The sequence below is a fragment of the Scaptodrosophila lebanonensis genome, unplaced genomic scaffold, assembly GCF_003285725.1.
Source record: "Scaptodrosophila lebanonensis strain 11010-0011.00,11010-0021.00 unplaced genomic scaffold, SlebRS2 tig00000024-arrow-pilon, whole genome shotgun sequence".
Taxonomy (NCBI): Eukaryota; Metazoa; Arthropoda; class Insecta; order Diptera; family Drosophilidae; genus Scaptodrosophila; species Scaptodrosophila lebanonensis.
This window is the reverse complement of record NW_022060538.1, coordinates 14,489,657-14,517,628: the sequence shown is the minus strand read 5'-3', so window position 1 is coordinate 14,517,628 and position 27,972 is coordinate 14,489,657. Positions and strand designations below refer to the sequence as shown.

The 27,972-nt window shown below is 39.7% G+C and overlaps 4 protein-coding genes across 16 annotated transcripts in view; 2 read left to right on the top strand and 2 right to left on the bottom strand.

Moving 5' to 3' along the window:
- Positions 1–12,117, top strand: part of LOC115621179 (microtubule-associated protein 2) — a 28,343-nt gene extending 16,226 nt beyond the window's left edge. For 2 of the 11 annotated variants that reach the window (XM_030514743.1, XM_030514744.1), the window contains 7 exons: positions 3,105–3,148; positions 4,246–4,432; positions 4,491–4,693; positions 5,293–5,478; positions 7,314–7,331; positions 7,851–8,009; positions 8,878–9,340. In XM_030514743.1, the coding sequence (XP_030370603.1) occupies positions 3,105–3,148; positions 4,246–4,432; positions 4,491–4,693; positions 5,293–5,478; positions 7,314–7,331; positions 7,851–8,009; positions 8,878–8,979 (899 nt within the window). In that variant the 3' untranslated portion in view covers positions 8,980–9,340. Of the gene's footprint in view, positions 1–3,104; positions 3,149–4,245; positions 4,433–4,490; positions 4,694–5,292; positions 5,479–6,019; positions 6,627–7,313; positions 7,332–7,850; positions 8,010–8,877; positions 9,341–10,565; positions 10,761–11,158 lie in introns of those variants that run through there. The other 9 variants (XR_003995253.1, XR_003995254.1, XM_030514746.1 and 6 more) reach the window with 9 other exon arrangements.
- A 1,489-nt stretch (positions 12,118–13,606) lies between these two features.
- LOC115621816 (ras-related C3 botulinum toxin substrate 1) lies at positions 13,607–16,454 on the bottom strand. 2 transcript variants are annotated; one of them, XM_030515603.1, is made up of 5 exons: positions 16,345–16,454; positions 14,885–15,045; positions 14,596–14,828; positions 14,325–14,485; positions 13,607–14,248 (listed from the first exon to the last, which is right to left on the bottom strand). In XM_030515603.1, exons 1-5 carry the CDS (start codon positions 16,351–16,353, stop codon positions 14,171–14,173), a joined length of 642 nt encoding a protein of 213 aa, XP_030371463.1. In that variant the 5' UTR covers positions 16,354–16,454; the 3' UTR covers positions 13,607–14,170. The 2 variants fall into 2 exon arrangements, with proteins under 2 accessions (XP_030371463.1, XP_030371464.1); XM_030515604.1 differs by lacking the exon at positions 16,345–16,454 and adding an exon at positions 16,110–16,315.
- On the top strand, positions 16,425–17,651 carry LOC115621815 (probable enoyl-CoA hydratase). Its single transcript, XM_030515601.1, has 2 exons — positions 16,425–17,337; positions 17,401–17,651. Exons 1-2 carry the CDS (start codon positions 16,452–16,454, stop codon positions 17,505–17,507), a joined length of 993 nt encoding a protein of 330 aa, XP_030371461.1. The 5' UTR covers positions 16,425–16,451; the 3' UTR covers positions 17,508–17,651.
- A 52-nt stretch (positions 17,652–17,703) lies between these two features.
- Positions 17,704–27,972, bottom strand: part of LOC115621813 (tubby-related protein 4) — a 38,398-nt gene continuing 28,129 nt past the window's right edge. The window contains exons 3-11 of one of the 2 annotated variants that reach the window (XM_030515598.1): positions 23,959–24,123; positions 23,437–23,896; positions 22,754–23,268; positions 22,466–22,694; positions 21,676–21,944; positions 19,529–21,613; positions 19,129–19,467; positions 18,856–19,047; positions 17,704–18,715 (exon numbers count right to left, since the gene is read on the bottom strand). In XM_030515598.1, coding sequence (XP_030371458.1) covers positions 18,599–18,715; positions 18,856–19,047; positions 19,129–19,467; positions 19,529–21,613; positions 21,676–21,944; positions 22,466–22,694; positions 22,754–23,268; positions 23,437–23,896; positions 23,959–24,123 — 4,371 coding nt within the window. In that variant the 3' untranslated portion in view covers positions 17,704–18,598. The remainder of the gene's footprint in view (positions 18,716–18,855; positions 19,048–19,128; positions 19,468–19,528; positions 21,614–21,675; positions 21,945–22,465; positions 22,695–22,753; positions 23,269–23,436; positions 23,897–23,958; positions 24,124–27,972) is intronic. The other variant, XM_030515599.1, reaches the window with a different exon arrangement.

Genomic DNA, 27,972 nt, shown 5'->3' with positions numbered 1-27,972 from the left:
GAGGATAAAAACGTATACAACTAAAGAAGGGGTAAAGTATATTGTCCTTCCGATTTCCCTCCAAAAACGGTCAAAATTGTATTAGACGTATAAAACAAAATGTTATGTATTTAAAGAGCAAGATCCAGAATCAGTAGAAATTTTAGATTGACCAGAAAGAACAAAGATATTTGCATAAATGTATTATTTTTCCTTTTCAAGAGTGTAGTTTAGACACATCTGCCTGCGAAGTACATTTCGCTTTTATTTAAGTTATTCTTTTTGCTATTTTATCGATTGCCCGCAATTTTCACATGAGCCACAACTAAAAGAACTATTTTTTTGGTTGTTGCCGCATTCGTATTCGTATTTGTATTTGGATTTCATTGTAAAGTTAATTGCCAGGTAGTGCCTAGAACCAGAGTCGCAGCCACAGCAGCGATATGAGTGATACCGATGCGGTGAGTTCGAAATATATGCATTTCATATTTGGCAATAACAAACACAAATAGCTGCACTAAAACCGAACTCTTAATGGCCAAAATTTATGCACAAATACTCGTATTCGATGAGACTTGGAATGGATGAGGACTACAGCTCTTGACAGGTCGACATTCAGCATAATTTACATAAAGACTACTACAAGTATTAATAGTTGTATTGACCTTGTATTTATTCAAGCCGCCAGACATGTCAAAACAAGTTCGCTGGCAACGAACCCTTTTGGCTAGAACTTGTGGGAAACAAATCAAAGCGCAATTTGGCAGCCGCGCTTAGTTCGCCTGCTGTTTGATTTAGTTTGGCAGTCTGTTGCCATTGCCCCAAACATTTGTTGAATCAATAAGCTACAAACAATTTGGGTCATGTTACAAGTCGCTAGCGAATTTCATGACAAAATTTCCCAAACTGTAACTGAATACTCCAAATGCGAAACAATAAAATGTAAACAAATGCCAGCCTAAGGGCTCCCCCCCCCCCACTCCCACACTCCCCCGTAAAAGTTCGAACCTGTACTAGAAGCCAGGAGTAGGCTATAAAATTTGAAAGCAACTCAATAGCAAATATATTGAGACATGTGAGCTGATATATGTGCATATAAATGATATGAGTGTTGGCCATCAAGTGCTTTGAGTGACGGGCGGGTGGTATGATGGCTTAGAATATCTGTTTGTGGCTTGCGCATCGCGCCTAGCTAGGTGTTCGGTTGCCCGACACTTGCACATTGCTGTACCGACACCGCAGGCGAGAAGTTCAGGCACACCGCTCACCGAGATGTACAATACGGCTAAAGAACGCTCCAGCCCGAACATTGGCTATGCGACCACAAACCAAGCTGGGAACCTATTGACGGGCAAGGAACGCACCAACTCCAAAACAGACAACACTTTAGAGGCTAAACAACCGGACTTGACTACAATAACTCGACCAAGCTCTGAATCAGTTCAGGGAGCACGTTACAACATGGGCTACTTGGCCACGGACTATACTAGTTCAGACCTCAAGACTGAGGAACGCGCTAACATCGACCAGAATTTAAAGCCACGATCGAGTGCAGAGTATAAGAATCTTGACTTTAACGCCACACGGCGTCCCTCTCAAGAGTATACGACCCCGATTCGAACGAAACAAGACTATACGGCTAAAGAACGCACCCAAGCACCACCACCACCTCCTGAATATAGCATGAAAGATCGAACGAGCTTTGTTCTTCCGTCGCAGATGCGACCCGCCGCAGGACCGCCGCCTCCACGTCCGCCATTTGCAGGCGCACGTCCAATGGTGGGGCCAGGACCTAGGCCTCCCATGCCGCCAAATATGGCACAGCGGGCCATGCCGCCTCCATTGAGAACAGACAGCAAAAGCAACTTGCTTATGGGTCCCGGACCAGGTATGCCGCCCAATATGCGTCCGGGCATGCCGCCACACCAGCTTAATCAGCAGGCGCGACCGCCCCCCAATGCAGGTGGCGGTGGTGGATCCTTGAGCCCACCCGGACAAGGACCACCTCGACCCCAGGGCTTTCCGTGGCCAGCGCCAGGCACTCTGCCGCCTGGAGCCCGCCCACAGAATATGCAGAGAGCACCACCGCCAACATTTGCGAGACCGTTGCCTGGACAGCCGCTGCAGGCCCCGTATCCACGTGCACCTTACACGCAGCAACCACAGCAGCCGCAACATCAGCAACAGCAGCAACATCAACAACAACAACAACAGCAACAACAGCATCAGCAGCAGCAGCAACAACAACAATTACAGCAGCATCGCCCACCTTCAGCAGCCAGCACGCATAACAACAACGAGAACGATGACGATGATGTCATCATGGGCCAGGCAATGACCCCGCTCAAGAGCTACAATTACAAAAACGATCCGCTCGGCTCACCGCTGTTGGAGGACACAGAACCACCCTTCGACACGCAACCCGCTAAGGGCGGCGACTTGCAGGCTGCAGCAGCAACAGATGCCTCCAAAAAGTCAAGTGTTTACAGTAAGATCTGGGCGTCAATCAGTGTGTGTGTCAATTAGTGAAGCCATTTTTAAGAACTGCTCGTTATTTCTAAGAGATTATAGTATTTAAAAACGTAATATTATCGGAATTATTGCAGTTTTGAGTCATCAGTGAAAGCAAAAATATGTATTCTACAAGTCAATGGAAACATGCAATTAGAACGCACGATAGTTGAGTATCTTTCAAGCAAATAATGTTGAAATGTTGAAAAGAATTTTGGACATATCTGTGGCAGAAGTAGAATAATTAACATCAGTTTGTTTAAAAGTTGTTCAGATTCATAAAAAGATTCCAGGAACCTGTTTGCATTATACTTGTAGTATTTGCTTTGATTAGAAGCTGCTTATATTAAGATAGAACTAGTCAGATTTTCCTATTAGCTATATAAATTTTGCAATGTCTCGAAATACACAGAATTTGCTTCAATACCTTTTAAATCGACATCCAGAGATAAATCGACGAGGCAAAACTTTTAAAGAAATGTAAATATTTTTCTACTTCTATGTTACTCACTGTATTACTCGAAACTGCTGCCTCTGAAGATATAACGATTTTTATATTATAGGCATATTCTCTGTATGCCCATTGCTTATGAATTTGTTTCCGCACATTTCAGAAGGCGACAATGACAGCGGCGTCGATGAGTCCACACAGGAGAAGGTGAGTTTCCGTTGCGTCTTTAACGAACACAACGACTTTCAAGTCTAGCTACAAACACAGATCTGTACATACAGATAAGTATTCACAGACTTACACACATACGCGTAGCTTTTAAGCGATGCGCCGTCTTTAATTGGAGGAGGAAATTAACTGACTGCTAATTAATTTAATTCGTTGATCATTTTAATCCGCTTGCCCCGAATTCCATTGGATTCGATTCGATATGGTGTTATTGTTGTAGTTTTTATTTTTGTTTTATTGTTGTTTCATCTAGTTCCACAAATCATAAATATCTGTAAATGGTGGCTAGCTGCGTGAGCCCAAGCGGTACCGCCCCCGTCTCTTGCATTCAGTCAGCAAGTTACGCTCCATTAGACAGACGCAGCGCCAGTCTCTTGAACATATCGTTTGTTTGCAGACGCCAAAGTTCAGACTAAGTTGTGTCTTCAGTGGCGTCGGTCGTGGGCTATAGAAGTACAACTACAACTGGCAGCAGCAGATAAAAGCGACAAAAGCGAACAAGGTTTAGGCCATATGTGCGAGTCTTGAGACATACAGGTGCGAAGGAAGGGTCTTGCCATAGACAAGACCGAAACAAATTGCCAAAAGTAATGAAAGCAGTCAGCAAATCGAGTGATTTGTGTGCCAAAGTGTGCGAGCAGCCTGGGAGGGGGTAACTGGCCTATAGATAAGTTTGTTGTGCGCCTAAAACACGAATTTTAGCAGCTGGGGGGCTCTGGGTTCGCTAAAAATATACGGCATATGAAAAACGACACGAACTTGCGCCTTGCGCGACAATCGATAAAACAATGTGAAAAACTATGAATCCTTCGTCGAATAACGACGCAACAGACAGACTAGCCGCACAGGACAGCCTTACTTACAGAGGCAGTCAGGCAGATTGTGGTAGTCATAAATGGCAAAACGTTGACAGCAGACAAGTGTGAAGCCGCATATTCGGTCGTTAAAACTTTCATAGCTGCAACATGCATTTGGTCATAACAACCAACGCGAGCTATCTCCTTGTAAAGCGACACTTTATTTAACATATTTGACACGTGTATATTCTGCTCTCTACAACAACTTGACTTTCGCAGGATCGCAACGGACCGATCTCGCCCAGTTCGCCGGTGAAGACGCCAACATCCACCTCCTCGAAGCCAGACAAGTCGGGCGCCTCACGCCCACCGAGCGCCACGCCCTCGAACAAATCGGCCAAGTCGCGCAGCGCCTCAAAGAATCGTTTGCTGCTCAAGACTCCCGAGCCGGAGCCGGTCAAGAAAGGTAAGCTTCTACGAATTAAAATCGATTTGAGTCCAACTAAGCCAGCTGCCTTCCTTAGTTCCAATGAATAAGGTGCAGGTAGGACATGCGCCTTCGCCCAATCTGAAGGCGGTGCGTTCCAAAATCGGCTCTCTGGACAATGCCACCTATAAGCCCGGTGGTGGTCATGTCAAAATCGAGACAAAGAAAATTGACATCAAGGCCGCACCGCGCATCGAGGCTAAGAATGACAAGTACATGCCTAAGGGCGGCGAAAAGAAGGTATGTTGAAGCTCATAATATTCCCGAACGACTTTTCATTGTCAGCGCGAGACATTCTAGGGGTTTCTAAAGGTTATCTCCTTTATAACAACTTGCATCGCAAAATCTCATTTATCTTTTGGAAAAATGCATTGAACAGCAATTAATACATACATATTGTTTTTTAAAAAGCAACAGCAAAACAAAAACAGAACGTAAAGTACTCGTAAGAAATTTAATTTCACGGTCGACTTGCGTTTGCGTTTTGATTTAGATAGCAATCACATCCATCACAAAGTATCTTGACTCGTATCTTGTATTCGCAAATGTATATTAAAATGTAGGAAACTCAAAGCGACACTTAGCAGCATAATTCGGTTGCCTTTTGTAGCGCATGGATCTGTACGACATGCATTCATATTGTACCCATATACTTGGTATTACTATATACGAGTAGATTGGGGCGCGACTCTGACATTGAAGCGCTTACACTGCTCCAGTCGCTGTATATACACACATATCGACACCCATCAGTTAATATCGAGCAGCATATAGACACTAAATTGACTTTGTATCTTGTACTTATTTGTAATTGCGACAACAATTTGCAAAATTTGTAGATAGTTACAACAAAGTTGCAGTGGAATGCCAAGTCGAAAATCGGCTCATTGGAAAATGCCGCCCATAAGCCTGGCGGCGGCGACAAAAAGATCGAAACGCTGAAAATTGATTTCAAGGATAAGGTCAAATCGAAGGTTGGCTCCAAGGACAATGTTAAACATCAGCCCGGCGGCGGTGATATCAAGGTATGTGCCTCTGCCCCTTCCCCAACAACACTCTCAACTAACCGTACATAGGACAAAGAATATGTTTGAGTTTGAAACCCAGAGAAGTGCCAACGATTTTTTGTTTCATCATTTTTCTTCCTAGCTATTAAGTATTCCTTAAGATAATTGTGGAGAGCGCTGTTTTCATTTTTCGTGTATAATTTCGTTCAATTTTTTGGAAAACCCCAAAAGAAAATATTTAAAAATCGCATGTTGTTGCTCAACTCAAAACTCAACTGGCATGAGCATGTGCGAGATGTCGCACTCTTTTCTCTCTCTCTCTCTCTCTCTCTCTCTCTCTCTCTCTATCTCTTTCTCTCTTGCTCATCTGCATGTGCTCTACAACATTCTTTCACTTTATTTGGCATGCTCCAAAGTCTTCATTTTCTTTTGGTGTTCGAAACTCACACATAAAGCGCCTAGGCTCTTGTCAATATACTATACTACGTAGTACAAGTAATTAACACGTACTTGAGGCTGTCCAGGAAAAAGGTTCCTAAAGAAATTTGAAAATTTACAGAGCCTCATGTATAACGATAGAAAGATGAACATCATCTATGGCGAGGGCTCTAAAATTGTGAGGCATCGTGCTTGCGCCTTGAATGGCAAGTGTCTCGAGGAGAATATGTACGAGTTCGAGTATAATGAGCCAGAGTAGTTCCTCAAGGTAATGCCTGTCCGCACATACTATATACATATTGGTTGTTTGCTGATCCACTTGCTAAACCATTCACCTAGCCTAGCAAGACACCCTTTTCTAAAATGTTCTTGAGTGTGTCGTAAAAACTTATGAAATATTATCAAATGAGATTAAATCCAAATTCGGCAAATTCGAACTTCTTGTGAGCCTTCAAGGATAAGGTATTGGGTTGAAGCAAATATGTATTTGATCTACTCAGAAAAAACAATGGATTTTTGAAACATCAATTGACGCCAGCTCGAATATTGTAGCCTAGATTCTCTGCCTGCTTCACCACAGTTACAGGACTAACATAAATATAACGATATGGGGCTTATATATAAATTAGAATGGAATATCCTGGGGTACTAAACAAAACTTAAAAGTTATACGAAGTTCGATATATGATTTCCATATTAGAAGCGATGACACTTGAATGTATAACATCCTGAACTGATTTAAAATGAATTAATTACTTTGTCCAAAAAAAGGACAAGTTATTCTAATAATAGTGATTTTTCTGCTAATCGCATAGGAGCGATTATATAAAGAAAGAGCCTATATGTTGATGGCCCTGTATATGAATAAGACAAGTTATATTATAGCTGCTATGCTTCAAAGGTTGTTGTTGGACGGACGGACGGTCTTTATCGTTTCGTCTTGTCCTGCTGATCACATATATACCTATAACATGGGGTCTACCATGCCTCGTTCTATGGCATACACTTGTGTATTAATGATTTTTCATAACCACTCACCACATTTAGTTAAGGTCCTCAAATGAAGACGCGTTGCTATTTAGCTAAAAAGAGAATTCTAGCGTTTAATAATAAACCAGGTATTGTAGGTTTATCCTCGAGTTACGAATGACGTAACGTATAACGTAGACGTTTACCAATAATAATACTATACTTCATAAGTAGAGTTACTTCAAAACCCAGACCTTTTCTTTGGACGTTGCAGCAATTATTGTTTGTGTGTATGTATTTTCATTGAAAGGTGATTTAAGAAAATTATGTTATTATTTCTTTACACCAACGAACCCAAAAACCAAACTAAACAAACTTATGGATTATGCATTTTGTTTTTAACTAAACCATAAAATGTTTGTCTCAAATCAAATACAAATTACAAGGATAACAATTCGAAGGATGTAAGTAGATGTGATTACTTTTCTTTGTACTCGTATTTATCCTATATGTGCTTCTGTAGAGCGTTCTGTTCGCAAATTTTTATTATACATACCATCTTATATAGTACACCTACCTAGTCCCACTTCTTGTGAGTCTGCAATAAAACAAAAATAACAGAATTCGTTGCACTTGCAAAGTAAAGTAGAATGATTTGATTTTTTTCCCCCCACACTTTGCAACTTATGGTATTTGTTGTCATTTTCCTTACTATATAAGTATGTGTTAAACTTGTACAGTTTGTGTATGAAAATTCTAAATTTCAGTTTCGTTAAATCCCTTCCAATTGGCGCTTGTGATTCGTTTGTGGTTTTGTTGTCGTATGCGTGCGCGTACTCGTTGTGTGTATAACAAACAGCCCACCCGTAAACAACAAGAAAACAATATCCTTATGCCAAAATCCAAATCGAAATTAATAGAAATGTAAAGTGTTTTGCTAATCGATTTCCGTACGTTGTCGGTGCTACTACCGTACTTTTCAGATACAATCGCAAAAAATAGAAATTAAGGCACAAAGCAAAGTTGGCTCTTTGGATAATGTTAAGCACAAGCCCGGTGGCGGTGAAAAGAAGATTTTCGATGATAAGGAATATTTGAAAAATGTTGAACACTCTGTTGCACTGACAACACCACCAACACAGGTAAACAACAAAAATTAGAAAGAAACTAAATCGTTTTATGGTCTACTATACTTTTTATGGTCGATATGATTTGTTCAATTTGTATGCATTTGATTTAATTACCAAAGCAAAAGTATATCCACATACTTGTATTTAATAATTCTAATAATATAATATTCAAATATCCCATTTTGTGTTTACTTCAAGAAATTCATTTTTATGTAATTGTAATTTTGTTGCATTGGTTCTTGAGTTCACATTCTCCGTTGGTACTAATGGCAAAACAAAAACAAAATAAAATTGAGCACCACACCCAGCACCCGAGTAGATTTTTTTACACGATCCAAAAGAGAATTACAAATACACCCAAAAAAATGCCTCAAACTAAACGCTATGCATATACCTACATATTTGTCTATATATTCACATGTAAAAAACGAAACATTGTGTGTAAAATTAATGCGTCCGCAGCTCAACTAAATGTTGGTCCCATGTGTCTAACTCAAGCTCGCATTCAAAAATGTTGCGTATACGTAATATGGAAATGTTAAACAAAAATATTATGCGGCCCAACGCTTGGCAAAGCAAAGTCAAAGTATTTATATGTTAGGCTTAATAAGTTGTATTTATATGTGTACTTATATTTGTTTTGCATATTATTTGCGTTGTTTCTTATTTGTTGTTCAACCATGTTACGTTACATTTAAAAATGAATTTCTTTCAAACTCAAACTGAGATGGATTGGAACTAAACGAACAACTAAATTGCTAACTAAATGTCTTTCACAACCACTTGTGCATTAAGTGTTAACAATTATACACACATTCTCTTTTCTCTCTCTCTCTTTCTTCCCAATCCAATGCGCTTCACGTCTATTGTGTGTGTTAAGTGTGCGGCCCAAGGGCGCTTGATCGCAACGATTCATCTAGAATTTGGTCTTTGTAACTCAGACTGTGTGTGTAACGAAGTATTTCAGTCGCTTTTTAAATGAACCTGTTTAGCTTTAAAACAAACAAACAAAAAACAAAACGAAACGAAACAAAAGAAAACTCAACAGATTAACCAACTACAGTACTGTACCTTAAAATGCAATTACTGTTTGCAGGACTAATTGAGTAATACCACGTACATACATACGCTCAAAACAAAAACAAAGAATGAACAAATATAAATTGTTATAGGTACAAAAGGAGAAGGAAAGCAAAAGCTTGTGAAAATGAAAATCTCTACTGAGTTTGCAAGAGTTTCTATTTTAAATTGTACACAAAAAATTTAAATATAAATATCGGCTTGCCGCTATTACTATACGCTCTTCAAAGGACCTATTGACGTCCTACTAAATATAATGGCCAGCCAGCAGAAAATACAACCGAGTTGGGTTCTTAGTTATTTATTTAATTTGAAATTAAAGTTCAAATATTTGTTTCCAAATTAAATAATAAAAAAAAAACACTGATCTAATTCGTAGTCCTTCTGTTAATTAATTTTTATTTATCTGTTCTCATTTTCCATTTGTTTAGTTTGATTAGAGAAGTTGTCGAAGTTAGTTGAAGGAGAAAGCGACTTTCTTATCTAATGTTTGAATTAAATAATCGATCAAATAATTACTTTAAAATAAACAGCAATGATTTTATCAATGCACTCATATATGTATAGGAAAAGCAAGACAAAATCAACAAAGTTTCATAAATTTTCAAATTTTCTAAAATATTTAAAATAATCGTATACTACACATACCTGTTCTCTATTATCCATTCTAACACGGGTTTTCTTCTTAGCTATCTAGTCATTACAAAAAAAATTAAAACAATTAAATATTCTAATCACATTAATTGGCAATCAAATGGGACATCCTACTCGTACTTAAGTCTGAACTAATAGAAATACTAACATAAATTTAAAAAATCAAGCAAACGATATCGGTTGATATTTAACTTTTCATTTCAAAAAAATAGAACTGTATCTCGTCTTTGAAAAGCGTATAAGACCTGTAAGCTGCTATGTTTGTAAATGGACGTTTGAGCTAAATAAATATACTTATTAAGAAACAAGTTCCGGACCCGCTCAAAAGCCCGTATACGAACGTAAACAGTTTTGCTTCTTGGCCAAATATCCTTTAGTATTTACAAATAGACAATATCTTTTAACAAGAATGACATGCGAAACCAATTGGTATTATTTATGGCAAATGCCAACAATTTTATACTATGTAGGGTAGTACAAATTTTTTAAAAACACAACACACATTCAACAGAAAGGAAAAATTGAAAAAGTACTGACTACACCAAACAACTCAGACACAAAAATGCTCAAAAATGACGACGATAATGACGATGGTTTTTAAAGGCTGACCAGCATTTAACCACGGCCTTAGACTCAAGTGCATATTGCTTTGCCTAACAAGAAGCTGGTGTTTGCTTGATCTCATGTACATACATAAAACAATGCATAAGCGCTTAAAAACACTAACTTATTACATATTTATGTGTATGTGTATTTTAATGATGTTTCTGTGTTTCATTTTGTGCTAAATTCGTATAAATTTTAATTTAAAATCTCTTCTTTCATTCATTATAGGAATATTTATATACATTTTATTAGGCTAATCATACAAACTAAGTGCATTACATAAATTCAAAATCCGTATACATGTTACGTCCATTAGAGTTATTTATTGTCTTCTACAACTACAACTATAATAACTACACATGAAACGATGCGATTTTAATGAAAAGCAAGCTAAAGAAAAATTAACTTTGCAAATGAAAACTTGTAAGTTAACGTGCGTTGCAAGTTCTATATAGTACTTAGTATATATTGTATATCTATGTAAGCTATATGTTCGTATGTTTAACAGTGCTGTGATAGACTAACACAGAAGTTAGTACCAAACCGATACTCATTTGGATTCCCCCGTCCGCCCAAGTGACCCTGCCCTTAAAGGTTTCATATGCAAATAATCGTAGGAGATCCCATCCCCAAGGATGGCTTCCCTTGAACTTGCTTGCTGTGTGCGTTTGCTCATCCCCAAAATTGCGTTGAGATTTTATAATTAAACCTTTTAATTGATCCTTCGTTGGTTCTTGGTTCTCTTATTTATTTATTATTTGATTTTTATTTTGGCATTCTAAAATGTATTTATTATTATATTTATTTTATCTTGAACGCAGAGTCCACAACCATCCATGACGGCTTCAACAAGCGGCGCTGATGAAAATTTAAATCAACAAAGCTAAACGCCTAAAATTGCATGTTGAGCTGAAGTTTATAACAACAACAACAACAGCAACAAGAAATTTACACAAATTTGATAAAACAAAACACTAATTTTTGAATTTTTGTATTATTAAGCAAAGTTACACAAATTTAAAAAGTATGCAACAATAAATTTCCCACACAATACAAACCGAAACAACAACAGCAATACCAATATGATGTATAATCAACATACATATATAGTATGTACTCGTACACCCAAACAGAATCAAAAATACACACGAATTTCACAAACATACATACATACATCAAAACATAGAATTGAAATTATACATATATGACTAGTTGAGCAATGCACTTATTTATTATACAAAATCAGACATACTATATATGGGAAAAGAGAGTACAGTATATCTCTATCTCTCTATATATATATATTAAAATTTTCATAAATATATATATATGCATACATACTATATGTAACCATTACGATTGTGTATGTGAAAGCAGCAAGAAAGTATCTAAATATTTAAGCAAAATATACAACAAAAAATTATAAAGGATTATTGCATATTTATATGTGTGCTTAGTTGAAAATGTTGAACAAACGTAACCTAAACCTAATGGCTAGATGTTGAAACATTTATTAAAACAAACATACCTACATACATACAAGGACAGAGGAGCGATTATAACATTTAGATACTTTTCAGCGTACACTCACAGATTGGGCCAGATTGGTATACGTATAGTACGAGTATAGGCCAGGAATCGAAAAGGAAGACATACTTTTTAATTTATACCATTTCTTTAGTAAATCGCATCTATCTCACAATTTATTTACACCCTGTTACAACATGTAAGAACAAAGCATAATAAAACAAAAAAAAAAAACGTTTTCTCATTTATCAAAACTCGAGCGTTGCACTTAATTTTCGAATCGAACCATTTAAGCAAGTATGTAGATGAAAAATCAAGGAATCGCAATCGCATTCTAATTGAATTTGGCAACTCAGTAGCAAGTTAAAAGTCGCCGCCACCGCCACGCCCCGCAAGCGAGCAAAATAAAATAAAAAAAGTACAACAAGAAAAAGCACGCGCACACATATCTAAATCATTGGAAGTATTGGTAATATATACAAATATCAACAATTAAATTTTTGTAAGTTTTTATCTTTCAAATGGATTATAAATAATATATGCATCTGATTCATTTAGTTACTGCTAATACATGACCTTCCCCACCTGTCCACAGTATTGGAAGGCGCCGCGCATCCAACGAGCCACCACACTGACCTCATCCATGTCCTTGCCAGCTGAATGTTTGGTTCTCTCCGTCTCGATGCCATCGCTCAACTCTGAACCGAAACGTCCCAAAAGCGCTGGCGGCAAAAAGAAGCCCGGCCAGGCATTGCATCCCAAGCCCTTCCGTCTTTATTGAGATGCCGTTGCCGTCTATTCCCCTAGCCGACACGTCGCACCTTACTATACAACACCAATTCCAGTGGCAATGGAAAACATCAAGGTTTACCGAACACCAAACAAATTGTTATACTACTCGGTTCTGATGTTTTGTGAAATTGTTAACAAGTTGTCCTTCTACTTACTATTTATATTTGAGTTTCTTGGCACATGGCAATTATACACCAATCATGAAGATATAGTATATCACAAGAATCTGTTAATTGTTTAGACAAAACGAAAACGTCGCATTTAAATAAAAATTTTAAATACAAATCTCTCCAATGAATCATACAACTTTATACCGCTGTTTAGACGAACTATTATGATTTCTGAGCATGCAAGTATCACAAATCAGAGTAATTCGTCTAAACACGACTATAGAGTGTTTTATCTTTTAATAATTACAGTATATATATATTTCTCGTAAGTATTAAATCAGTTAACAGTCGCTGTTCCAATAGAACTAGGCGCCAGATTTTTCGTTTTACATTTCATTTACATAAGTTTGTAGTTTCCCTTCGTATTTAAATAAATACAAAATGTTTTGGGGTTTGTTAAGTTTTCTTTTTGTGTGTGTTTGAAAATGTGTTTGCTTCATTTTGATTCGAGTCAAGTTACATTTAAATGCATTCTGTTTACTTTCATTTACATTGTTTCGTTTCTTGTTCATTTGATTTTTTCACATTTGTTCTTTTTTGTTTTTGCTCTACTTACGCCATAAAACTTGTTTATACATTGAATTGTAAAGTTATAATAATAAATAAGTTAATACATCAAAAAAAGTAATAAACAACAGTGTGTACAATTCAAATGTCAAATGAGCATCAAGTCATATATTCGAGAGAAAAAAATGCTGCTTGTTATAATGCTTGCCTAGCTTAATTATCGTATAAACTTTTTGTTGATTCTCTAAGAGCTCGTCGTCAAGTGATTGGCCATGCTTTGTTATACATACGTATGTATTAGGAAAGGTTTTTCTTTGCTACATAATTATAATACATTTAAAGAAACATAGGAAACGTACATAAATACAATTTGTTTTTAATCATAATTTAGCACTGATATGCGAAACCAACGAAAGTTGAAGAGGCTTTATAACTTGCTTTGCTTGCGTTTTACATTTAGCTGCGACGCCGTCGTGTGCAAAAGTAGTTCTGATTTATGTTAAAATTAGTAAAAATACATTCGATTCAATTGACTAGATTTCTATGTATGTATATATATGTGTTTGTGTTGCTGTTTTTAATTGTAGTTTTTGATGTTTCTTTTTCTTTGTTATTGTTGTTGGGGAGGGAGTCGTTTTGTGTATCAATACAAATAATTTCAAACTTATAGAAATAATGAAATACATGCTCAATGAATGAGTTTATGAGTTGAATTTGCTAAATGTTAAATGGTAGTTCAGGGCAGTTATGTTGTAGTGTGGTGTGGTGAGTGATGCTGCATTGTTGTTTTGAGTACGCTTTGTCGCCAGTTGGATGCAAAATGCGCCCTGCCTACATTTACATAACTAAACACTTTCGTTGACGTCGCTTTAATGGCTCTGGTCTGAGCACAGCACGTACCGCTTCTTCGAAAACCTAAAAGCGAAAACATATGGATTATATGACTAACACTGACTCATTGGTATATTTTTGATGTTTCTTGTTTACGTACTTGCTTCAGGCCACGTTGTGTTAATGCAGAGCATTCCATATATTTCACGGCACGTATTTTGTTCGCCAACTTCTGACCTTGTTCACGCTTAAGCGGCGTCAAGCCTTGCTCGGCCAGGCCGCTCAATGTCTCACGATCGTCACGCAAATCGATTTTGGTGCCTGCAATAATCAAAAAAAAAAAAAAAAAAAAAAGCGCACACGTAATTTTATGACCAGACGTTTGATGTTTCTTGTGTATGTATGTATATACACATTAATTGGCAACTTACCAACTAGAATAATGGGCGCGTCAGGGCAGTGGTGTTTTATCTCCGGATACCATTTCGATGTGACATTTTCAAATGATGAGGGACTCGCGACACTGTAACATATCAGAAAAACGTCTGTCTGTGGGTACGATAGCGGTCTTAAGCGATCATAATCCTCTTGTCCAGCGGTATCCCAAAGTCCCAGCGAAACCTGTATTGTGTCGACTTGCATGGGTGCGGAGTAGTTGTCAAAACTGTGCGAAATGATTAAATTAAGTTGAGGAAGGTGTGACTGTTTGTAAAAACTTACACTGTAGGCACATATTCACCGGGAAAGCTGTCTGTTGTGTAGGAGATTAGCATGCAAGTCTTTCCGACAGTGCCATCGCCAACGACGACACATTTTATGGGCCTTCCGGTTGACATCGCGGCTCGTGACTGCGTTTCTTTATTTTGCTGAGTAGTGGCGACCTGAGTAAGCAAAAAGTAGAGAAATAAATGTGTACGAACAATTGGATGTTTTAAGTGCGTGTGCGCTTAATTCAATTAATTAAGTTCTACTTAAAGCAATAAAACTTTACAGCAAAAACTGTGCGCATCTTATCTGACCAACAAACACATTAATATAATTTAATTGCCTGAAAGGGTCTCTTAAAGCATAACGAACTGCGAAAACACTAAAAAAAACACATGGTGATGATCAAAGACAAGCATCGAAGGTGTGTCCCAGCCAAAGCAGCGAAAACCACGTCCATAGCGAATGAGCATAAAACATAATAAAAAGAAAAGTTGACATAATATACTGGGTTGCGTTTTTTTTCTGTTTTTTTGCAAGAAACTTACGAAAATAGATCAAAATGTGGCAGCGACTGAGGCACACATAGTAAATAATAAAAACAACATGCACACACACATGCGAAATGGCAATTGAGGCGATGACAGAGGAGCCCCCTAGGAGAACGGGGCAGGCGCCAATGGAGCGAGCTTTGAATGCGTGAGGCGGCGGCAGCCCAATTCAAACATGGGCACATGCTGTTTATATGTATGTATGTGTGTGTGTCGCGGTGACGCGGAAGCCACCGGCCGTCGATGCGCATTGTTAAAAATAGACGCAATTAAGTTCCTAATAATGCAGGCGACGTACATACATATGTACATACATAAGTGTAAGGCGCTCTGGTAGCTATCCGTCTAGCTGGCGCCGCCTGACATGATTTAACCATAATTCGTATGCCAATTCAATTAAAGTTCAACTGAGGCACCTCGCCCGCCACAAAATGCAGCGCATGCACGCATGGGCAGGGCACACACAAATACAAATCCATCCATACATATGTATGTACATATGTATATGGAACGATTCTATTGTTATGGTCGCACTTGTGTGTTGTTCCTGCTACATCAGTGTAGTTGTTGTTTGTGCTCATGGGGCGGAGTTGTCGCCCTCGGCAGCAACCGGCATTTTTACAGTGCAAGTATTAAACCAATTTCGACATTGTCGATGTGAAAATGTGTTAAATATAGATGATTTGTACCGTTTTTAACTATCCTTTGTCCGCACCAGATTCAGAGCTGTTGAGGCGTCAGTTTGTATCTGTGTGCTATATAAATTTAACGCATTGGCCTCCGAGCCAGCTTATACGTTTTCTTTTCCACTAATTTGTAAATAATTTTATAAATAATTGATAGTTTAACTGGCCGCGCAAAGTTCTACTTTACTATTTTCGTTTTTTCTTTTTGTTTCACGCACGCACACACACACGCACAAACCTTCGACATGGTCAGCGTCTCCCAATGGGTTGTAGTGTTGTACAATCTGCCGTAGAAATAGCGCGGTTTGGCGTTGCTAACACTGTTACTGTTGTGCGGGCAGCGAAATGTTAAAAATTGTTGTATCTTATAATTTGTCCAATAAATTGTTTCAAAGTCTACTACAATCACGATCGAACAGCAGAAATTTAAGCCTAACGAATGTGAGGCATGGCGTCGCAAAGGAGGATGGTGCTGAGCCCTCAGTTAAAGTAGAAAAAGACTCTCACATTACTCTGATAGGTATAAACAGACCACAACAGCGGAATTCCATAGATGGGGCCACAGCTGAGAAGTTAAGTGAGGTCATAAGACAGTTTGAGGCTGATGATACGTCGCCTGTGGGCGTGTTGTATGGAGTGGGTGGATCGTTTTCAGCTGGCTACGATCTCAAGGAACTAGAGACGGAGGCGCTGCGCGGCAGCTTGGATTTCCTACTCCGTCGTGAGGGTTCTATGGGCCCGACGCGGCGACATCTGCGAAAACCAATCGTATGTGGGATAAGTGGATTTTGTATAGCTGGCGGTCTGGAATTAGCCCTTTTTTGCGACTTGCGCGTCATGGAAGACACCGCTGTGATGGGCTTCTTTAATCGTCGAATGGGCGTGCCACTAAGTGATGCTGGCTCAGTGCGCTTGGCCGCCGCTGTTGGATATTCAAAAGCCTTGGAAATAATAGAGACGGGTCGGCGAGTTTACGCGAAGGAGGCATTGAAGATTGGACTGACCAATCGTATTGTGGCTACTGGAACAGCTCTAGGCCAGGCCGTGAATTTGGCCTTTTCAATCGCTAAATTTCCAATGTTGGCACTACAGCATGATCGCCAAGCTCTCTTGGACAATTGCAATGCATATAATCGTCCCGGTTTTCAGGCAGCTGTTCACAACGAAATCATGAATGTGTCCCTTGCCATGGTGACGGAAATGCAGGAGGGTGTAAAACGATTCAGGAGTTGTAAGTAGTATTTTAAACATAAAGCAATGCTTTCAATTTACAATCCATCGCATTTTTCCGTAGCTGAAGTCAAAGGAGCCAAAGCCGATTCGTGGCATATCAAGGAAAAGTCCATTCCCGATTGGGAAAAGGCAGAGATCGCTATAGAGGAAATGAATAAAAAACAGTAATTGTTTTTTTTATAAATAAATGAATATTCCATAAGCAATTTAAGTGCAATATTAGTAAAATATTTCCGATGTTTTATGTTTGTTTGTTTTTATTATAAAACGCAAGCCTTTATTCACATAAAATACATTGATTTATTATACTTAGTTCCTGCTTAAATCGTTTACGACTTGAGTTTATGTTTCAATATATTCACAACAATTACAATAACGAAGTTTCTTGAAATTAGGCCTAACTACCAAAAGGAGTAAGAGAAAAAGCACAAAGTTTGTCTTTTTTCATTGACCGTGTTAACATTCACAATTAGTTTATAAAAAAATATGCTAGCATTAAGAATATGCTTAATTATTAAGTGTGATGCCAAGCGTGTTAATTTGTTTTAGTTTTTAATATTATTTTCAAAGCGAGTTACTTAGAAATATGTCTTGGTTTCATTATTTATTTCACCTATATGCTAAAGTTGCAATAGTTATGCATAACGAGAAAGAAATTGTTGACGTTCAATTGGTTGTTATTGCACCCAACCCGAAAACAAAACATAGTTACATATATGCAAGAAAGGCTGCTGTCGTGTACAAACTAGTTTAAAAAACGACTGAAAAATAGTTGTTAAAATATCCATTATTAATATACGTATGCCTATCATTCACACTTGACGCACCTTAAAAAATACTTAACCCAAAAAATTTGTCATACAAATATTGCACAAAAAATGGATCGGACAGTGAGTTTGCATCCCCATTGCGAATTGCAAAAACCTTCAATCAAGTGGTGGTATATGTTTTTTGTATATATACGGTATCGGCATCTTCGGAAACCTAAAAACCACATACACAATACGTATTTACAAATAAAAGCATTGCCGCTAATTATTGGCGCTTTACATATTTATGGCATAAAGTGCAAGACTTGAAAACGCTCACGTATAAAAAATATTATATAGCATAAGTCATTCAAATATGGCATAGGTAGATGGACAAGCGCACAAAGAAAATCGGGTGCCTGCACACAAAAAGCAGGTGCCGCGAGCTCTGCGTGATTGGAGCATATAGTATGTGATATAAGTACAATGAAGAACGATCCAGATAGCCGTTTACTTTAGACGCTGCGTGACATTGGCAAGAGCCACGGCGAATGCCTGCAGTGCTGAGAACGGATACTGGAAATCCAGAGTGTAGGCATTTCCATCAATGCGTCCAAATTGCATGACCTAGAAGATAAAAGGAAGGGATTATTAGACTAATATTCCAGAAAACTTTATTAGGTTGAATAACACAGGTTGAATAACACACAATATCACATTCGTGACATGCGAATAATTTTCGACTAAATAACTCTAAATGAAGTTACCTGCTTGCCGCGGAATTCAATTTGAAAGTTCTTGGCCGACTCCTGTGTAACACGTCCTCCAAAATCTAGCTGGTACACTTGACTCATCTCATTCCACATTGGGGCTTTGTTATGCATCACGAATTCCCGACGTACGGGCGCTGGGTTCGCCGAGCTAGCAGTACCATTGGGCTCAATCTTTCCACGTTTCAGCTGATAGAGCAAACAAGTTTATACAAATATACAAATTTATTATATATGTATATAGAAAAAACCACCAACTATTTAGTATACCTTCTGACGCAGCTGCGCCTTTTGGAATGTTTCGAGATCGCGATATTGTTTGCTGTTGCCATTGGTCGCGCCCATTTCTTCGCCGGACCCATTAGTCAGATTGCCCTCATCATCGGAGCTCTCGATTATGCTCTGTTTTTTGCGCTGTCTACGATTGAGAAGTGGCGAGTTGAGTATATGTCGTATAGGCGAGTTGCTTTGCTGGCGTTTGTTTTTCTTAGTGGCGGCAGGTGAGGCTGGAGAGCTGCGCGGCAGACGTTGTGGTGTGGAAGGTGGCGTTAAGCGACCCTCATCCAGATCACGCAAGCGGCTGATGATGTTTTCCAGTGTGGTAAGTGCCTAGAAATATTTTGAAGATTAGTAATGTGATTGGCTAAGTTATATTAAGTAAGTTATTGACCTGGGTGTGCAGCGAAACGGATGTTTTAGCTTCTACTGGCGTTGCTTCCACAGTGCCAGCCACACATCCAGTATTTCCATCTGCGCTGGAGGCAGAATGCTGGCGTCCCAAGGAGCTCGCATTGCTGGTTTCATTTGGTTGACTGTTTTGACTGCTAGGCGTTGTATTATCTTTACGTCGCCAACGCACTTCGGACAACTGCTTCACAAAACTGAAACTGTTCTCATTTTTGCGTCCCAGCACCGGTGTCGAGTTCTCTGTAGTGCTGCCAGCTGTTAGCTCCTTATTACGTCCATTGCCAAAACGATGCTTGCGCGTAAATAGCGGACTATCCGTAAAGCTAGTGATAACATCAAAGCGTTTTTTCGGAGTCGGAGCCCCTGACGCCTGCTGCGGTGTCTTCTGTTTGCTTTGGTTTGTCGTCGTTTTCGCAACTTCATTTAGGGGCTCAGCCGCTAAAATCTCGTCCAGTGCTGATTTTGCAGCCGGCTGGCAACGCTTGCATGCGTCACTCAGATTCATATTGTTGCGGCACTTGAAGCAGAGGGTGTTGGCTGCACTGCTGCAGGCGCTGCTGTCTGAGATCTCCTGCAGTTTCTTGACAACCTTCTCCGTTTCCTTACTGGACAACTTCGTTTGTACCGATAACAAATCACAAGAGTCCAAACTTTTGGATTTTCCAGTTTGCTGCAACTTCGGCTTGCGCATATCCTCTTGCTGATTACGTTTGCGCCGATTACGTCTCTTGTCCACCAAAACCAGCCGCTTGTTGGGCGCATCCTTACGAAGAGCTGTCAGCGCCTCATCGGAAGGCGTTATAGCCACGGAATCGAGATAGCCAACGCTACAACTGCGTGTTATGGAATCGGGCAACGCAGGCGCAATGGACACAACTGTGGGTGTGCGTTTCATGCGCAGCTCAGAGGCTGGAGTTGCCAATGCATTGGGTGATTGTGTCTCCTCATCTATGTAGAGCATGTCGCGTCGTTTGGACGTTGAAGGCAAGCACTTTACACGCGCAGCAGCATCCATGCGCTCGAGGTTTAAATTAAGATTTAGTGGCACAGGATTTACATGACTCGTGGCCGAGCGCATGGGTTCCGACATCAGAGCGTTCTTCACCTGCACAACATTGTTGGCGTAGTCCGCGTTGCTGGAATAGGACATGAGTGTGGTCTGTCCCACTGCGGGTACAGCAGGGCGTTCGAATATTATATCGGAGGGTGCAACCGCATTTTTTGGCGATTGCAATGTGGGCACAGCTCCATCACAATAAAGTGGTGAGATAGCATGACGTGACTGACAGCTCGAGTTGGAGCTAGAGCGACTATAATTGTTCTTAAAGCCACTGTAGCCGGCCCCAGGACCACTTCGTGCTCCAGGAGTTGTAGCGGTTATGTTTTTGGGGCGCATAATTTTGCTACTACTGTTATTACTGCTTGGGACGGTTCCATTCGATGTACTGGGTAGTGCGGCATTGTGAAGCAACACTGTGGTAGATTGTGCACTATTGCCGGCTGCCTCCTGAGATTCATTGGACGAGTCATCATCGTAGGATTCAGCTCGCGCCAATGGACTGATTCCTGCGCTACCTGAGCCACCGACGGATCCCCCGACAGTTAGCGAATTCTTATGCCGTGCCAGAATACGATTGGGACGTGGTGACATGGGCGCAATGGGTGGTGCAGAGCCGCCATCATTTAAACGACGCTGTGGTATTGCCGGTGGCTTTAATGAAGCCACATTGAGCGCCTCCTGAACCAAAGTAGAGGCCGCTGTGACATTAACATGTGGCACATTATCGTGAGCAACATTTCCATTATTGTTATTGTTGTTGTTATTGTTGTGCTGCTGCTCGTCTTCGTCCTCAGAGAAAAGGTTGGGATTAAAACTAGGATCGGGCCCGGGTGGAAAATCGTCGCGCAGCTCGGTAATGACTAGGGTCATTTGACGCGGTTGCAAATGCAATAGGGACGTCTTATATGTTACTTGGCCTAAATTGGCTGGGACGGTTTTGGCAAGTCCATGGATTTTGAATTTCGTGCCCCAGATGTTGGAGGTCACCTCGACCAACTTGACTTCCTGCTTGTGTAGATTAGATCATTTCCATGTAGAGCATATAAGAGTTCCAAAGAAATTTTTCTTACCTCGGGCAGCGTATCGACATAGGCCAGTTCATCCAAGCTGTCAGGATCATTGGCCGCACCAGCTGCAGAAGTTACACGTTCGCCAGGCTGATTGCGTCGTTTGGGTCGAACGCGTCTTCGGCGGGGCGTGCGGGGCGAGCCATAGCGAAAGCGCTCATCGTAGTCGCTGTCCGACGAATCAGTCCGTCCGCTATTACCTGTTGTGGTCGACTGACTAGAGCCGGATGAGCTTTTACCCTCTGTGTTGTATTGGAAATAGAGTGAGGAGTCTGTAAGAATGCCAGAGCGGGATTTACTTAGTTACAAGTATTATATTTATTATACCTTAAACTGAAGCTATAGGTTTCTGCAAGCACTATCAAAACCTGAAACAGTTTGGTTTAAAAGATCTGCATCCTTTCAAAATATACTACGAGAGAAGAATGAATTTGTTCACACGGGGAGAGTTTTAAGGTAGCTCTTCTCTCAGGCTACACATTTTACCCTTTGGTCAACCAGTTGGTCGACTGAACAGACTTTAATAAAAAGGAAGACTCTATCTTGAATATTTTCTAAAGAACCATCAGGGAGGGAGGCACATTTCTTTCATGAGAGTTTAAATTGTCTAGAAGTACGACCTGCACTACTTGCGGTGTAAATTAGCTGACATAGGTGCTGGAATGAAGGGTTCTCTGGTAGAATTATCCTTAGTAGAACGATAACATAGCTATGCTCATTAAGTAATAAGATTTATTTAAGTCATAGCCTTAATCGAGAACTTAGATAACTCATTATTATTAAGTACACTAACCATTAACTTGCGGATCGAAGATGACAAATTCAGGCCGTATTTTCGAAGTGCGCTTGCCCTTGAGAAGTGGCACTAGACCTCCCAAGTATTCCAAATACAGTGTGTAACAGGTGCCTGAGCTCAGATTGGAATCGTCATCATGTCGAATCATGGTGCAATGTAGCCGTGTAGAGCACAACGGCGGACGTGAGACAAAGTCACGCAACGACTTAAGATCAGGTACGCAGCACTGCAAAAAAACAATTATTATCTATCTACAATTAGTTTGAACAGTGAAGATTTACTTACTCTAATTGTTTGAGCAAAAAGATTTCCAATGAGGGACTTAATTCTAGAAGGCAATGGAAGCAGCGGCAACAGAGTTTCGGAGCCTACGCTTGCCTGTATCTGCAGACGGCAGAGCAACTGCAGTGACGCAACTCGTCTGGAGACCCAAGCAATGTGCACCTGTGTGCCTGTGGCAATGAACAGGCGTTTGTCGTTGTGTCCCCAGGTGATGGCAGAGACGGTGGTTGTAGTGCATGGAATGTGCGCCTGATACAAGCAATTTCCCGTCTCCGTATAGAACTTAACCAGATTGTTGTACGACGTTGGTGTGCCCAGTTCTTCCAGCTTCCCATCCATGCCCATACGGAGTGTGCCTGCAACGGCGAGAAGCTCACGGGAATTGCTCCACTCCATGACCATGCCAAGAGCTCCGTTAAGGTAGGTATTGATATGTGCGGGTGAGACGTCGTCGAACGACTTTAACAAATAAATATAGCCATTTTGAAAGCTAACCGCCAGCACGAAAGAGCGTTTGGCTGAAAAAGAATTGCGAATCTGTAGATTACATGTATATTTTATGAAGTATTTAAGAATCAAATTTTCAGCTAAAACCTTTTCATTTATTCTTCCCTCTCTCAAATGCCGATTTTAAAAACTACACTTGATTGAGAAAAGTGAAGCTCAGTGCTGAAGCGCTAACTTACAGGCATTGGTTACACCAGGTTCCGCCTCTTCGCCCTCCTCCATTTTGAATTTCTCGCAGGACCAGGCCATCGAAGTAATAGGCACATCGTTGGATAGTTGTACCTGCGACACCATAGCACCATGCACATCCATAACAATCACTTGACCCTGCGTGGTGCCAAAATAAACTTGTTGATCGTCCGGCGTCCAAATGCCGCAAGTGATCGTAGACTCCAGATTCAACATGGACGACCAGTAACGTTGCCCGGCCACTGAACCGACCAGGACAAAACCATCCTGATAGCAAATCAATGCCATGCGTCCATCATGTGACCAGGAGAAGTGTGTGACTGGAGTATTGCGATCGTTGATTAGTTCTATGGACCAACGACCTTCATATTTGATCCACACAAAAATTATGCCCGAGCTGTCACAGCTGGCGAGCTTCTGATACGGCTCATTCCACTTGACCAGAATCACCTTAAAGAGAGTTTAATCAGTAAGCTAACACTTAAGTTGATTACAGACCTCATTAAACTTACATCCGATCGATGGCCACGTAAGTTGTAGTTTGTCCGTAACGGATAGTCCATGTTCTTGCGACAATGCGACGTCGTAAATGTGACGCCCACAATGCCGCGTATGTTGCCCGTGGCCAGCCAGCCTTCCTGATAGTAATTGGTGCGATTGAGCTTCCAGCCCTCATCCTACAATCAAACAGAATTTGTGTCTTCATAAGCATACCGTGTCAATCACAATCAGTTCGCCTGTCGATTGGCAATTTGCCTAAGCAACCGAGAATTGCCTGCAAGTCAAGTGACACCTTTTACAAGTATTGACTCTTGCAAGATGGTCCCTGCCACACCCACTACTCTGTTCAAACTTATAGCCAAAAAGAAAGAAGAAAGAAATGAAAAATGGATTACAGCAAGGCTCAAAGCAAAAGAGCTCTCGGTCTCTTTGGCAGCGGTAAACATGCTCCACTTGCACTTTGTGCATTGCTTGAGTCTGCCTCCGCCTGGCTTCCATTTTTTAGTCAATTTTTGCAGCAAAGTTTTTGCCTCTACATATTTCTAGCTCCCTGTGTTACTTTTGAAATGTTCGCCCGCCTGCATTTGAAAGGCTCTTTGGCTGTTTATCTGCATCAGAATTTTTTCCTTTCTGCTGCTGTTGCCTGCAGGCTGCAGTCAACATTTGCACTCGACTCGCTATTCAATTCGAAATCTGATTGTTTTTCTGTAGCCTACTTTTCAGCTCGGTGCGCGCATTGCTGGCCCAGAGATAAGCCCAACAACGACAAAAACATCAACGAATTAGCATTGGTGAACATTTTTCATTAGATTTGTGTGAGTGCGTGTGTCTACGTGCGTAAGTATAATCCGCATAGTTTATGCCAACGTGGCATCGTTTTGTCTAATCCCCGCTAAGCCGAAACGCGGGCCGGGCATATTTTAAACAGCAAATCCAATTTGAGCTGCAAAAATTAAAAAGCAAAGTTGAAAGACAACGACAACGACAACAACTACGAAAGCAAGGTACAGGACATGACGCTTTAAGCCCTTGGAACGTGAAAATTTGTAATTTCCGTTTAGTCAGCAGGTTTCCTCAGTTTCCTCAGTCTATGTGTGGAAATACACATATGTATTGGTACATACGAGTACATAGGATGGAGGGTTTGTCAGTTGGACCGTTGGGCGTTTGTAAAATTTTATTGATTGACGCCCACACGTTAATAGCTTTATTAGCTCAATTGTGATGTTGACGATGTGTGTTTGTCGTCCTTGTCCACTTCCTCGTCGTCGTCGCCGGTCAATGCATTGCAATTAAATAATGGCCATAATGACTGAAGAACGTGTGCGCTATGTCCGTGACATAAATGCACGGCGAAAAACCCATGCCCAGAGAACTAAACCGAGCGAGTCAGCATATTCAAATGAATTATCCTTTACATATGAAAGTACATGTGCGTAAGGAAAAGTGTGCATGCAGTGCAAATATTACTCGTATGACCCATGGCTGTAATTAGTGAAGGAAAAACAAATACATATACGCATACGTATGTGTACATAACAACTCTACTGTGTACATTAAATTACAGAACTTACAAAAAAGCAAGAGACATTACTAGAGTCGAGCAAGCTTGACAGTGAAATGCCCTTTACCCAAACAAACTTCTGCCGAAACGGGGGAAAAGGAAACTTAATGCTGCAGTTTGATCGAAGAGGTATATTGTTTTTGGTGTTTAAGTTAGTAACGTACATTCGAAATCATAAGTAGAATATTAGTAATAGGCACATAGTTGATAACCACGACGATTACTAATGTCCTATTTAAATGTTACCAACGAGTTTAGTGTCGCTTTTTTGAAAGCCAACTATATTTAAGAAATGAAAGAACAAGCGAAAGAACATATGAATACAAAATGGTGCTCCTATTTAAAAGTGTGTCCAAACACTTTCCCAACAAGACGCATGCCTGCATATCAACTTTGTAGAGCAGTAATCGATTATTGTTAATGGGACAAAGAGCCCTGAGAACTTTTCAAGCACAACAGCTAGCGACTCCAAGTCCGGTATGTAGACTTGTCTATTCATAAGCAGAGCAACCTTATTACAAGTAACATATAGACTCATTAATATAAGAATGTAGCTACCAAAGGACCGATTGTTGTTAAGCTAATTTAATATTTACAAGTTTTTTTTATAATAATACTATAATTTGAATTTTCATATAAACCAGTGCACTATAGTCTTTAGTTCACTTTTACATACGTTCTGCGTCTATATTCTGCGAGAATGATATTTTAGGAGTTTCTGCAAATGTTCACTCAAATTTGAAAATATTTACAATAGATCTATAACTTAAAACTCGAGTTCACAACAATGGTGGTAATTTAAAAGTCAATTTAATTGACAACAATGAAAACATTAGAAACTATGCAAATACAAATTTAGGGACAGTAAAATTGTTACAAACATGTTAATGATATATTCCTTAAACTTATAATGTGTTCATGGAATGAGATATTGTCTCTAATGGACGATGTACATATTTTTACACATATACAAGTAGTATGAGTATTTGTATTTAAAGCCTATTCGTTTATGGAAAACATTTTAATAAGAATGATGATATTCCCAACGTTTTCGTTCCCAGATCTTGTGTTGTGCCAATGCCAGTGGCAGACTGTAGCAATTCATCTGTAAATACTATACTCATACTTGTATATTGCAGTATTATAGCAAGCATAAGCTCTCATTGTATCTGTTGCACGATCAATGACGGCAGCTGGCCGTTAATTTGTATTTTTATGCGTAATCGACAAGCAATTCAATGCCTCATTATGGCACATTTCAAAATGTTCAATGACAGCAGCGGACATTTCAAATAAAAAGCATCTTGTTGCAGCTTTCAATGCATGCCACTGAAGTGTAATTAACCTTTCATTGGGCCACTTGAATGGTTGATACATACATACAAAAAGCCATTCAATTTACATATGTATATATGTATTCAATTTATTTGCTTTTGAGCTCAAGTGTTTTGGGGAGCACTCGAGGCAACGCTACACTAAGTTTATCGAAAAGACCAAAAGGAATTTTTAGTGCACTTCAATTTAATAACCGCAACTAAAATGCACTGAAATGTACCGCATTTTTAGGATCAATTTAAATATGCGATATAATCAACAAATTCAGCTCTACATTTTGTTTATGCCAATAAACATCTGCATACATATACAAATTTTGGATAAATATATACATGCGGATAACATGTACATGTTGGACGTGCAGTTTGTATAAACAAATAATTAAACAACAAACAGAATTGTCTAAAATATCGAATTTCTGTTCAGTTTCTGTTTGAACTTTTGCGACCCTAGCCATAAATTCAAAAGAACCAGAAATACGGTTAACGTTTTTGTTTAGTTATTTGGGCTCGTTACTGGGCCTGCGGCAGTGTCTAATCAAATTTTCCTTTAATGTTGTAATTTAATTTAATAAGCAACATAAACGGAAACAACTACAACAACAGCAGCCACTGCTGCGTCAATGTCAGAGACTAGGCATCCGTGCTCTTAGGCGTTGTTGTTGCTGCTGCTGTTGCTGTTTGGAAAGTGCCTGCCAGCAACTTGTTAGCTGTTGTTGCCACGTTGGTGCTTAAAAGCGCGAAAAATGTGGCAAGTGCCTGTTTGTTGTCCTACCTGTCCGCTTTTCTCTTTCTCTCCCTCTCAGTCTGCATGCAATGCAGAAATTGCTTTGAGTGCAACAACATCCGTTAGGTCGACGATGCAGCCTTCGTAAATCAGCTGAGGCCCATGGCAATGGCCGCCAAACAGACAAAATGGCTGCCACTGCATGTACATAAGCTGGCTAAACAAATGCAGAAGAATTTTCCAATGCTATGTTAAGTTTTGGACTCTGCTGTTATGTGCAAAAAAAAAAAAAACAACACAGTTTGAATAAATACCTGAAAAGCACTTGAATTTGCTTATCTGTATGAATTAGCATTTCAACAGCTTTTAAACCTAATTAGTAATGTCGTATTAGTTTAGT

Bases quoted from the DNA above. Each gene is read 5' to 3' on its own strand.
- LOC115621815 (XM_030515601.1), top strand. From the start codon at position 16,452: ATGTTAAAAATTGTTGTATCTTATAATTTGTCCAATAAATTGTTTCAA. The intron at 17,338-17,400 runs GTAAGTAGTATT...ATTTTTCCGTAG, and splicing joins TGTAAAACGATTCAGGAGTT to CTGAAGTCAAAGGAGCCAAA.
- LOC115621816 (XM_030515603.1), bottom strand. The intron at 14,829-14,884 runs GTAAGTTTTTAC...CATTTCGCACAG, and splicing joins GGTGAATATGTGCCTACAGT to TTTTGACAACTACTCCGCAC. The intron at 14,249-14,324 runs GTACGTAAACAA...TTTCGCTTTTAG, and splicing joins CACAACGTGGCCTGAAGCAA to GTTTTCGAAGAAGCGGTACG.